The 13,706-nt window shown below is 46.2% G+C and overlaps 1 protein-coding gene across 1 annotated transcript in view; it reads right to left on the reverse strand.

Moving 5' to 3' along the window:
• Window positions 1-10,952, reverse strand: part of ALDH5A1 (aldehyde dehydrogenase 5 family member A1) — a 29,417-nt gene extending 18,465 nt beyond the window's left edge. Inside the window, exons 1-4 of the mRNA XM_044777011.2 lie at window positions 10,160-10,952; window positions 5,186-5,269; window positions 4,315-4,485; window positions 2,741-2,857 (exon numbers count right to left, since the gene is read on the reverse strand). Of these exons, the coding sequence (XP_044632946.2) occupies window positions 2,741-2,857; window positions 4,315-4,485; window positions 5,186-5,269; window positions 10,160-10,777 (990 nt within the window). The 5' untranslated portion in view covers window positions 10,778-10,952. The remainder of the gene's footprint in view (window positions 1-2,740; window positions 2,858-4,314; window positions 4,486-5,185; window positions 5,270-10,159) is intronic.
• Window positions 10,953-13,706: the final 2,754 nt, after the last annotated feature.

Consider the following 13,706-nt stretch of genomic DNA (forward strand, 5'->3'; position numbering starts at 1 on the left):
TATTAGATAGCAAGGAACTTCTCAAAGACTATTAGAGTTATGTTAACAGGCGCAAGAGGCAACGTGAAGGGGCTGCCATTGGCCAAAAATGGGGGCCATTTGAGCTTCATTAAGCAAAATAACCACAACAGACTGGAACTCATCAAATATGTTAAAATCTATTAGCATATGATACTTAGAAAACAAACTAACTGAAAACTTTAGGCAGATGGTAGGAATAGATTCATTAATTTGAAAAACTTTAATAAAAAGAAAGAATTGAGCACTTGTACTGCCTTTCCCGTATGAACTTACCACTGGGTAACCAAATGGGAGATGACGGGATGCTTTGCTTTATAGAAGGAGTCTAGTGAATAAATGAATAAGAAATGAAAGAATTCAGGGGGCCAGTCTGGTGGCATAGTTAAATCTGTGCATTCTGCTTCAGTGGCCCAGGGTTCGCAGGTACAGATCCTGCGTACAGACCTACACACTGCTCATCAGGCCATGCTGTGGTAGCATCCTACATATAAAATAGAGGAAGACTGGCACAGATTTTAGCTCAGGGACAATCTTCTTCAAGCAAAAAGAGGAAGACTGGCAACATATGTTAGCTCAGGGCTAATCTTCCTCATTAGGAAAAAAGAAAAAAACCTTTGGAAGAATTCAAATATGACCATTTTTACAACTCCTAATGAATTAACAGACTGAGCAGCATTGAGCAGCAATGGCTGCTAACATCATGAGAACAGAGACAACCAGACATATGCGCCTCCTGACAAAAGGACACAAAAAGGGATGGAGCCCAACTCTGAAGAAGCATCTGGGTGCAGCTGCAAACCTGCAGAAAGTGCAGTCGACAGGGGAACATGGTATGTCACCCAAACCCGGATATGGGACTTTACCGGTCAAACGTCCAGTTTCTTCAAAAGGTAAATTGTAAGGCAAAGAAAAGGATGGAGGGGAACCTGCAGATTAAAAGAAGACTTACAAGACATTCTTTAGGGGCCAGCCCAGTGGCGTAGTGGTTAAGTTCGCATGCTCCACTTTGGCGGCCCGGGGTTCATGGGTTCAGATCTTGGGTTTGGACCTACACACCACTCATCAAGCCGTGCTGTGGCAGTGTCCCACACACGAAATAGAGGAAGACTGGCACAGATGTTAGCTCAGGGACAATCTTCCTTTGAAATAATCTCTCAGTTTATAGAGGTTTTAAAAACTGTGGTTCTTAACATTTCCAATCAACATAGATGTGTTTTCAGATAAATTTTGTAAGCAAGTGGGGGTCTAACAGTCAGAGATCGTTACTGGTTCTAAACATCATAATTTGTAGGAAATACACCGATAACCATACCTATGCCACAGGAGCCTAATAAAAAGGTTAACTTACATCGCACAGATTTAAGAATTATTTCAAGCCCATCCAAAAAAAGACTTCCCTTCAGTTTATGCTTCTGTATGACTAAAATGACCGATTTGCCTCCAAAATCAGGTGCCCTTTGGTGAAGGGCCCTCAAGGACAGGAGCTTCTGGGCGCTGGGTCTGGGGCCGCAGCAGATCCCTGAGCGGCTAGAACAGCAAGCGAGGTAACTGCTGCTACCCTGAGGATGGTTAGGTCTCGTCTCTCAGAACCTCCTTCATCTGACCACAGGGAAAAGGGCAAAAATAGCAGCAAGGGACCCAAAGGAGGGGGAGGTCACGGCCCAGGAAGGGCTGACGTCAGAAACTGACACCCAAACTCAAAGGGGCTCTAACTGCAATCAAAGCCCTCCCCCCTCCTCCCCTTCCCTCCTCCTCCTCCTCTCCCTCCCTCCCTTCCTCCGTCCTCCTCTCTCCTTCCCTCCCTCCCACAAACACTGACTGTCTCCTATACCCAGGCACTGTTCTAGGCTCTGGCACACAGCAGTGAACAAAACACACCCAAGTTCCCCTTTCCACAGAGCTTCCATTCTGGTGGGGGCAGATAATTACCAGAACAACGAAGTCAAATATCCGGTATGTCAGGCGGTGCTAAGTGCTATGGGAAGAAAAAGAGAGCCAAGAAGGGGACCAGGAGCACAAGAGTTCTAGGCTGTGGTTTTCAAATCGGGTGGCCGGGGGAGGACTCACCAAGAAGGTGGCACTTGAGTAAACACATGAAGAAGCAAGTCCCGGGCATCCCTGGGGGAGAACTTTCCAGACAGAGGGAAAAGCAAGCATAAAACTGAGTCGGTGGAGAGCCTGGTGTGGTCTGAGGAGTGGCAGGGGCAGAGGAGAAAGGGGGAGCGACAGCCAAGGGCAGAGAGGGATGGGGGCTGGGGACGTGGCATCTCATAGGGTCTTGAAGGTCACTGCAGGAAGTCTGGATTTTACTCTGAGTGACATGAGAAGCCATTAGAGGGTTGTAAACAGAAGAATGACAAAATCTGACTGAACGTGGACTGAAGTGGAGAAGGGAGTGGTGAATGAGGTTCTGTAAATGTGAGAAATGCCCCCATTTTAGTCATGTTACTAGGACTGCCTACTTAAGAAAAATGATGGATAGATATCATTTTTAGGGGAGCCTAAAACATACATTACCTACAGATGTCAGAAAATCCCCCATGCATTGTTTTTTCTAAAAAGAGCAACATCTGACTTATAACAATTGCTAGTAAGTTAAAATAATATCCAGCACAGTGATGGAGGAGAGGCAGGCTTCTAAACTGCTTCTTTTTGTCCCAGATACATATCCTTTTTTGGACTCTGTCGGCTCTGCACAAACCCAGGGAGAGAAGCTCACCTCGGCCAGGGCCAGGGCAGAGAAGGGCGTGTCTTCGGCAGGTTTCACCACCACGGTGCAGCCAGCTGCCAGGGCGGCCCCCACCTTCCTCGTGATCATGGCGCTGGGAAAATTCCACTGGGGTCAGAAGAGCAGAAGAAGTTGGTGAGAAAAGCACTGCCCACAGTTCAAAGGAACATAAGTCTGGAAGTCAGTCAACAAATTCCATTGCACAACTGCCTGGCAAAGCTGTCCTCTGGCTCTAGCACAGGTGAGCTCTCAGAACACCCCACACCTGTCAACTAGAGGGACTTGGGAGACAAAGGCTCACAAAGACGAGAAACATTTTCAGAATTTATAACAGTACAAAATTATCTACGCCAGGGGTCTGCAAACTTTTTCTATAAAGGGCCAGATAGTAACTATTTTAGGCTTTGTAGGATGTGCAGTTTCTGTTGCAACTACTCTGTGGTTGTAATGTGGAAGCAGCCACAGACAATATATATATCAATGATTGTGGCTCTGTCTCAATAAAACTTTATTTATACAGGCAGCATGCTGGATTTGGCCTGAGGGCCAGTTTGCTGACCCTTTGGGAAAAAACATCAGCAAAGGAGATTTGGAAAATGGCAGATGATTTATTATTTCCCTCTCTCTATATATATTTATAGAAAGATATCTGCAGGCATCTACATATCTATATTAACAGTATTTTATTTTATTTTGACAAATACTTGTATAATGCCTATTCTGTATCAGGCACTGTTCTAAGCACTTTTAAATTATAATTAATTAAATCCTCATCACAACCCAATAGGGTTGGTATTATTATCCTCATTTGCAGGTTTGGGGAAACTGAGACAGAACAGTTAAGTAACTTGCCCAAAGTCACACAGCTAGTAAACAGTGAGCTTTGATTCAAACCTAGTCAGTCCAGGCAGTAAGAGGAATGTCTGCCTGTAACTATGCTGAGCAGGGAAGGAACAGTAGTCTTGAGAACCAGCTGGTAGACACTGCAGAGAAATTAATATGGGACCTAGTAGCACATAGGTCCAAGAAAGGCTGGTCACCCCATAAGTATAGTGCACCCCCAGCCAGGCAAACACAATACCTTATTTCTTAGCCTTTTGACCTCTAGGACCTGCCCCAGTGCCTGCTGGTAGGTACACAAATACTTTGCTGATGCTGATAACCATAACTTAAGCATCAAATTTTCTTAAAATTATGGCACATTAACAAAGGTGTCCTATCTTAAGTCTTTTAAAAAAATGATAAATACCAGGAGATCTTTTCAGATGTGCTAGGCAATGCCCAGAAGTCTTCAAGCCAAGTCAGAGAAGCCCTAGGTCCTCCTGTGAGTCATCCTACGTCTGTGGGCATTACAAAACATGTATTTCCACTCACCGCCACCACCACACCTCGAATTATCACAGAGGACCAAGCAACACACCTCTGCATCCAGCAAAGGAATCAGGAAACCAAGACCACGTGACAAAACTATCAGGCTGAGCACACCTCTTCACAAGGAAGAACGAGCTGTGTCCCAGGTCCCTACTCACGCTCCTCCCCTGGGATCCTGTGGAGGCTGCACGTACCGGGGTGATGACTGCAGCCACGCCAACGGGCTGCTTGAGGACCAGGGCCCGCTTTTCCTTGGCGGGCATACAGATAACGTCTCCGTAGATGCGGCGGGCTTCCTCTGAAAACCACTCGAGGAAAAGGGCGGAATAGAGAATTTCTCCCTGTGCCTCCTTCAGGGGCTTGCCCTAAATTAGATCAGAAAAGGACACACTCACTACTTTCTAACAAGAGCATGACTCTGCGTTTCTAAATTCTTCAAGGCTGCAAGCAGCATAGAAAAATTTCCCATGACAAACCCACAGGGTTGTTGAGAGATTTCTAACCTCGGTTGAATTTCAGAAAGCAGAATTACAAATGGTGATGGAAAAAAGCATGCGTGCCACTTTAGACCACAATTGATCATCATTTACATTTTCAATTTTTACAAATTAGGAGGAAACAACTAGAACTGTATCTTCTAATTTTTTCTCCTTCTAATATCTTCTAAATTTTGTGACCACAGTGCAATTTATTACAGCTACAGTGAAACTACTGATACATTTCTAAATGGACAAAAATAACATGAAAAATCAATGAAAATAGTCATGTAGAAAAAAACTGGAATGGTGAAAAAGCAGGCTTCACACAGTTCCACTCAAAATCTATTCCTTGCATATTATTAAAGAGTAAATTAGAACATATAAATTTTGTTTTAGCAAATGTAAGTGCCTGGCTTCCTTAGAAAAAGTTGGTGCCTGGCACAATAATTAGTTGATATCTGATTGTTAGGCAAGGAATTCACATTTTCTTTAGCTACACAACAGCACTGAAGCCAGCGGCTTCCCCAAGCTTCAGTCTAAGAACTCTTCAATTTTTCAGGGCAGCAAATTAGAACCCTGAACTCACACTTTCAGCTGTAATTATCTTGGCAAGGTCATCCTTATTTTGTATCATTAAATCGTACCATTTCCGAAGTAATGAACTCCTCTCCTGAAAAAGAAATAAAAAGAGAAATAGTGAAACACCAAGTGTAAGAGGCACTATCAAATAATCTTCAATTTCCTAAAATATTCACTGTGTGGTCTCATTCTTGGGGAAATGCACATTAGCCTTTCTTCGTCTTCTCCTTCTTTTTTTCTTTTTGCTAAGGAAGATTTGCCCTGAGCTAACATCTGTGCCAATCTTCCTCTATTGTGCATGTGGGTTGCTACCACAGCATAGCCACTGATGAGTGGTGTAGGTCTGCTCCTGGGAACCAAACTCAGGCCACCGAAACAGAGCATGCCAAACTTAACCACTAGGCCAAGGGGCCGGCCCCTTCTTTTTTAAATTGAGGTATAACTGACATATTATATTAGTTTCAGGTATACAGACCTTTCCCTGATAAATAATAATAAAGATCCACTTTCGAGTGGCATCTAAAGGGGTGTACCAAGTCACAAATTGTGAAACAGCTGTTATTGTTTATGTAAATATGAATAACTTCAATTTCACCACACAAAGGTATAGTTCCCTACTTTTAAAAAATTATTGTTATTAATGGTGGTAAAACACACATAATGTAAAATTTGCCATCTTAATCATTTTTAAGTGTGCAGTTCAGTAGCATTAAGTACTTTCACATTGCTGTGCAACCATCAGCACCATCCGTCTCCAGAGCTCTTTTCATCTTGCAACACTGAAACTCTGTGCCTGTTCAACCATAACTTCCCCCAGCCTCTGGCAACCACCATTCTACTTCCTGCGTCTGTGAATCTGATGACTCTAGGTACCTCACATAAGTAGAATCATACTGTATTTGCCCTTTTGCGACAGGCTTATTTCACTCAACATAATGTCCTCAAGTACAGTCCCTTATTTTAACAATTCACTGGCAAGTTTGATTTGTCCTACAGACGAGGGTGGGGGTTGTGGGGTGTGTGAGGCATAAGAAAGGGTTTTACACACTTAAGAAGAGGGCCCATGCAGCGGTTAAGTTCCCATGTTCTGCTTCAGCGGCCTGGGGTTTGCTGGTTCAGATCCCGGGTGCGGACATGGCACCACTTGGCAAGCCATGCTGTGGCAGCATCCCACATATAAAGCAGAGGAAGATGGGCAAGGATGTTAGGTCAGGACCAGTCTTCCTCAGCAAAAAGAGGAGGATTGACGGCAGATGTCAGCTCAGGGCTAATCTTCCACAAAAAAGAAAAAAGAAGAAGATGGCCCAGACACAACACTGTGAATGTACTTAATACCACTGAAGTGTACTCTTACAAATGGCTAAAATGGTAAATTTTATGTTATGCATATTTTACTACAATTTAAAAAAATTTCCAAATCATGAAAAATGGATAAAAGGATAGATTGGATTAGTAAGACTAAGAATATTATGGGTTTCTTAAAAAAAATAAATTTTTTAGAAAAGGAATTCATTTATGTAAAGCCATTAAACAAAAGAGGGTCCAGAGAGTCCAGGTTAACACACAGAGGTCCGCTAAAGAAGGATGCGCCCCAGAGCTCCAGCCTCTCGCACCTGAACAGGTGTATCTGAAGCGAAGAAGAATCCTTGGTTTACTCTTACCCGCCTGAAGGGCTGCCCACAGTAATGAGTACACCTGCTTTGTCATTCTGAGGTTCTAATCCGTTCAGAAGGTGTAAGATTTTAATCATTTTCTCACTCCACTCATGAGCAGGGAGTCTGAGCCTGCATAAACAGCACTAACCATCTTTCTCTGGGTTCTTTCCCTTCTCTGTTTCAGAGAGGCTAACAAGCTGCCTTCTCTCACCCCTCCAGGCTGTCGTTGAGATGAACTCTTCTAAATCTCAACCCCCAGAGAAGAGGCATCGACATCTCCTAAAACCATATTACTACAGTAATTTCATTTTGTTTACCCTCACTCTGTGCAACACCAATTAAGAATCTGATGACTACAGGCCAGTGTGCTGTGGCTTATTCTGGGTGAGAGGCAAAAGACAAAAATCTAGAAGGCCTGGCTCAGAGAAAAAAATGAAATATCTGAGCAAATGGCCTGCTAGAAATAAAGCACATACTTGGTCTGAGAGAAAATGAGAGAAGAGCATGAAGCAGCATGAGAACCGTAGGAATAAAAAGTAGATTCTGCTTGCTGGCGGACAACAATGTCCAGGCTGAACTGAGAAACCAGGAGAGGCAAGCAATGACCTCCAGTATGCAAAGCCCGTGTTCCGGTTACTTGTGGCTGCTCAAAAAAGATATACTGGAGTCCTAACCCCCAGCACCTCAGGATGTGACCTTATTTGGAGACAGAGTCTTGACAGAGGTAATCAAGTTAAAATGAGGTCACGAGGGTGGACCCTAAACCAATAAGACTGGTGTCCTTATAAAAAGGTGAAATTTGGACATAGAAACAGACAAGCGCAGGAGGAAGATGATGTGGAAGACACAAGGAGAAGATGGCCCAGGGGAGAGGGTGGAAGAGATCCTTCTCTCAGACCCCTCAGAAGGAACTGACCCTTCCCACACCTTGATTTTGGACTTCTAGCCTCCAGAAGGGAGACAATAAATTTCTGTTGTTTAAACTACCACATTTGTAGTCCTTTGTTACGGCAACCCCAGGAAACTACTGGAGCCTTTGTGAGGAGCTGTGTGAATGTGCGAGATCCAGACGGGGGTCCTGGGAGGCTCACAGTGATGGAGTCACAGGGGCTCAAAGCCCAGATCCTCCACTTGGGCAGGAATGAAGTTACGGATGGGGACTTATGAGCCTTTCTCAGCCGGTCTCCTCCTCCGCAACATGGATCAAGTATCTACCTCACAGGGCCTTTGAAAGGACTAAATAAAACACGTGTAAAGTGCTGCGAACAGCTCTCAGCTGTGGTGGGCACAATAATGGCTCCCAAAAATGTCCTCATCCTAATGCCTGGAACCTGTGAATATGTTACCTTATATGGCAAAAGGGATTTGGCAGCTGTGATTAAGGATCTTGAGGTGAGACTAACCTGCATTATCCACGTGGGCCCAGTGTAATCCCAAGGATCACTACAAGAGAGAGGCAGGCGCGTCAGAGAAGGTGAGACAACGGAAGCAGAAGTTGGAGTGATGTGTGACCAAGGAATGTGGGCAGCCTCTAGAAGCTGAACAAGGCGAGAAAACCCCAGAGCTCCCAGAAGGAACAAAGCCTTGCCAACCCATTTTGGCCTTCTGATCTCCGATAACGTAAGAGAATAAATTTGAGTTTTCAGTTGCAAAGTTTGTGGAAATTTGTTACAGTAGCCATAGGAAACTAATGCCTTAGCTTATAACGTGGTCAACAAATGCTAGCTCCCTACTTTCCACGAACTTCTCCAGGAGTTCACAAGGTCGTAAAGCTGGTGAAAAGAAAAAGACAATGCAATGCAAACGATGTCAACAGGAAGTGCAAGACAAGGCAAGCTGTGGGTTTAGAGAAAGGAGAATAAAGGGAGGCTGTGTAGGCTCACAGCTCAATGGCAGGAGTAACACCTGAGCTAGATCTCAGAAAACACGAATACACGAGCTGTGACCTGAACACAAGGAGCCCTAACAGGCCACTCCACCTGTCCACACTATGTATACTGGACCCTGCCTCTTCTCTCTGGCCTCTGATCTTCTTAGCCTGCTCTACCTTTTTTCTCCCAGAATTCATCATTTCCAATATACTTATTTGCATAGACATGATGTTTCATTTACAGGTTAGATCTCCCCTCTGCCCCTCACCCCCACATGAGCTCCCTAAGGGCAGTGATCTTTCTTTTGTTGACTGTTGTACCCCAAGCACCTCCAATAGTGCATGGCATACAGGAGGCGCTCAGTAAGTGTCTCATGGATGAATGAATGTTCAGACCCCCCCTTCAGGACTTGGACCTCACTGATGGATGTGCATCTTCAGAGGGAGGATGCTGAAGGACAGGGCAGAAAATGATTTCACTGGGCTGGCTCCAGGTGTCGTTTAATAAATGGAGGAAGAAGATTTCTTAGTTTTATTCTTTTATTTTTTGTTTAAGGTATGCTTTTTGGTGAGAAAGATGGGCCCTGAGCTAACATCTGTTGCCAATCCGCCTCTTTTTCTTTTCCTCCCCAAAGCCTCAGTATGTAGTTGTGTATCCTAGTTGTACGTCAGTCTAGTTCTTCTGTGTGGGATGCTGCACAGCACAGCTTGATGACCGGTGTGTAGGTCCAGGCCCAGGATCTGAACCGGCAAACCCTGGGCCACCAAAATGGAGGCGAGAACTTAACCACTTGGCCACTGGCCAGCCGCCAGTAGTATTCTTCTTACTCTACTCTCCCCATCTGACATCCCCTTCCTGTGCCCCCAATTCCCCAGTGTTTTCTGTGTCAGTTAATAGCAGTATTTCTATAGTCAGGCCCCAAACCTGGAGAATGGTCCTGGACTTCTCCCTTCACCTGTACAAAGCCTGATTCTTACCCTAGTTCTCTCGATTCCGGTTTCACTGGCTCTAGCCCAGAGCACTACCAGCTTTCTTGCAGACCGCTGGAGCAGGCCCTCGCGTGGTTTCCCTGCAGCCAGGGTGGTATTTCAGATGCTCTGGAGAGCCACGTGTTCTCTTACCTTCCCTGACCGCCCCCCCGCCTCCCCCCCCAACACACACGAGCCGTCAGGACCCTCTATTTGTTCACTGTACACTCGGCTCGCTTGTAATTACGTGCTCCCGTTCTGCCCCCCCCCCACCGGACATATTATGAGGCTTGAGGGCAGGGCCGTGTACCCAGCGCCTGGCACAGTGCTTGGCACAAAGCCGACGCTCCAAACTTATTTGTTGATCATCCCGTTTCTTGTTTCTCTGATTTTCCGCACGGTGTATCCCGCAGAAATGAGGAGAGGGGGAGGCGACGCAGCAGCTTTCCCTGTGGGGCAGAGCCCCCTGCACACGGGGCGCACTCACCTTGGCCGAGACCCGCCTCCAGCTGCAGAAAGCCTCGTAGGCGGCGCGCACCGCGGCGCCGGCCTCGGACGCCCCGCAGTCGGCCACCATGCCCAGGCTGGCGCCGCTGGCCGGGTCGTGCACGGGGAAGGCGGCGGAGGCCGGGAGCCAGCGGCCGCCCACGAAGCCATCTGTGCGCAGCAGCGCCGCGGGAAGGCCCGCCGGGGCCCCGGCGTAGCCACCGAGCGAGGCCCGGCCGGGCGCGGGCCGCGCGACGGGCACCGGGCAGAGGCCGCGGCCCGGAGACGCGGGCGAGAGGCGCGGAGCCTGACAGCGCCGCAGCCGCAGGCAGGTCGCCATGGCCGGGGAGGCAGCGACGGAAGCAAGAAGCAGGCAAGAGAGCGCCCTCCTCCGAGGACAGGGGTCGCTCGCGGGCAGCGAGAGGAGCGAGGCGGCGGCGGATGCTGGCCGAAAGCTGCAGAGACGCGAGCAGCGCCCTCTCCCCGCGCCCTTTGCGCTGCACCGCTGCGCCGACGGGACCTGCCCCCAGCGCGGGGAGGGTTGGGGCCGGGGATGGGAAGGCTCGCCTGGAGTTGCACCTGCGGGCTGCCGTCGCCTTACCCCGTCTCGGGTGCTCATTTGTCTGCAACTATTCCATACTCCGCCAACCGCTGCAGGAGAACTGCTCCCTTCCCCACGTCATTCCCCTAAACGGGCATCCCCCGCCGCTGGGATTTGCGCTTGGTCCATGGATGGGCTGGTGGCTGCCCCGATGCTAAGGGCATGATCACATTTCTTCATCGCCGCGGCTTCTGCGCACTTAGGGTTTGGGGTGAGGGTTCTCTGAGGGGCTGAAGTGTAGCTCAGCGTTCTTCCTCGATGCTTTTCTGGGTGTGGGTCTAGGTGTTCTCTTCCTTCTTTGGGAGCACGGTGCCCCTGATCTGTAACGGCGCCTTTGGAGACAAAAAGGCTTGGCTCCAAACTCAGAGTTTGTCGTTCACAAGCTGTATGACCTTCGACAAATTACTAAACCTGAGTCCTCTTGTTTTAAAATGGAACAATACCTACCCCATCGGTTTGTTGAGATAGCATAATGCTCAGGACAGTTGCTGCATTAAATTCAGTACGACGTTCAAAGTCATGCTAGCTGGCCTAGTTCAAGCCACTAGTAAGATTAAAGTTAGGCCGCCAACTAGTCAAGGGGACCATTTGTCAGAGTCGAATCGACCAAAGTATAATCGTAATTAGTCTTGGGCCTAAAAGTCTGGAAGCAGCAAAGAAGCTTCGACTTTAATGAGGATAAAAATAAAAATAGCAGCCCTGTACTCGGAATTTGTGGGTTCAAATGAAGCCCACGTCTATGCCCTGATTTAGGATAACTAGTCTCAACATATCTCCCCTTCTCCATTCCTACTGAGTTGAGAGTCTCTTGCTGGCTTTTCCCGGAGACTGTGGGCTCTTCACCTTTTTCTAGGGCATTGGATTTTCATTTGCAAAATGCCGAGGCACTGCTTTAGATTTTGATTTTGTTTTTGGCTGAGTCTGCGTGACCCAGTCTTGAGTCCGTCAGATCTGACAGAAGTGGGAACAGCGGAGTTTAGCCTTTTGGATTAGAAGGAGTGGATTCACTCCGTTCTGTATCCTTCTGAAGGAATTGGGAGGAGAGGGGAAGTCCTGATAGGGTGGTGTCTGCCAGTGGGTATCACACTCGCGCCTGGGGAGCTGGCGTATTTCCACCTGCTGCCTGTAGAGGGAGCTTTACTGAAAGTTGATTTCTACCGGCTTGGTGGAAATAGTTCTGTCGAGAAAACCGAGGCCCAGAAGAGTGAAGTCGACTGTGGCTGCCTCTCTTGATCCAAAATTAATCTGCTTATCTTTTTAAAGTCCTATTTCAAACGGTGCCCACTCCCCTTCCCAGCTGACTTCTCCATTGGACACAGTAGATACAAGGAGCCCACAGTACTTTTAGGGGCACACGAAAATGTTTAGCTTATAAAACCAGAAGAAAAAAGTGAACTTTTAGGTTGAATATAAGTATATTAATATTTATACCAATGCAGATGTAATGACTTTATTTTTATGAAGGAAGGGGCCCACAAAGGCAAAAATGCCTCCAGCCTAGGAAATTCATGATGTCGCCCGCCCCGTCTCTTCCCTCTCTTGTGCCCTCTGTAAGGCCCCATTCAGAGTGGGAACAATTCCTTCCTGGCTCCTGTCTTCTAGGCTGCCCTGGTTTCCCCCAGAGCCTGGCTGGGTGTGCTTACCAGGGACTTGGAGGACAAGACCACTAGGTGACAGGGACCATTTCTCCCTTTCTCCTTAGCCTGCCCTTGTCCTGGGCACCAGCACCTCCTGATTCTCACCTTTCTCCATCCTCTCCCTCATTTTCTCTAAGGGCACTATGATGATAGCTGCATATTAGACTTTTATAAAAGTGAGCTGAATTCTGCTTTATCTCAATTGTATTACAATTGTATCTTGGGTCTGCCCCTGGTGGCCTAGGGGTCAAATTCAGCATGCTGTGCTTTGGGGTCTGGGTTCAGTTCCCGGTGTGGACCTACACCACCCATCTGTCAGTAGCCATGCTGTGGCAGTGGCTCACATACAAAAAAAAAAAGAGGAAGATTGGCATCGGATGTTAGCTCAGGGCAAATCTTCCTCAGCAAAAATAAATAAATCAATAAACAAAAATTGCATCTCATTTATGCACATAAGAAGACCCACTTTCACTTCAAAAACTCAACCCAATTTTGCTTTATACACATATCTAAATTGTTATAAAATATCTATTACTGAATATCTGAGTATAACAATTTTTTAAAATCTTTTAAAGTTCAGTAATGAAAATAGTTAATAGAAATCTAAGGTGACTCTTTTGGAAAGGGAAAATTTCTCTTGAATGATAATAATCAACACGCATTGAACACTTACTGTACACCAGTCTCTTTTCTAAGCACTTTACGTGTATTTATTCCTCTGATCTTAACAACAGCCCTATAAGGTGGCCACTATTATTATCCCTATTTTTATGGATAATTTTATAGGTAAAGAAACTGAAGCAAAGAGATTTTTAGTGACTTGCCCAAGGTCACCCAGGTAGACTATAGCAGAACAGGGATCCAAACGAAGCCTGAGGCCCCACAGCCCTCAAGTATGAGCCCCCTCCTTTTAATGTAGCTGCATATTTTCTTCTCAACTTGTGTGTTTATTTCCAGAAAAGCTCTAAGTGGTAGAATCATGCTGTCTCATTTATAACAAAGCCACCCATATTAGGAAAGGGAGGTGGTGGAAAGAAAAATAATTCTATATGCTTATTATTTGTCAAGTAGTTTTCTTAATATTGCGAGCTATATTTTCATTTTCTTTTAAAAGTCTTTGATGTTTTCACAGTTATAAAAATACTACAAACGTCATAAAAATTCAGGCAATATTGTCACATAAAGCCCATATTCATAACATCACACTATCCTCCTTAAGCAAATAATTCCCTATTATTCTGTTTTATTATATGCATAAAATTAAGTCATTCTGAACCTAAAACACAAAAAAATACATAATGAGAAATTTG

Source organism: Equus asinus, chromosome 8 (genome assembly GCF_041296235.1).
Source record: "Equus asinus isolate D_3611 breed Donkey chromosome 8, EquAss-T2T_v2, whole genome shotgun sequence".
Classification (NCBI taxonomy): domain Eukaryota; kingdom Metazoa; phylum Chordata; class Mammalia; order Perissodactyla; family Equidae; genus Equus; species Equus asinus.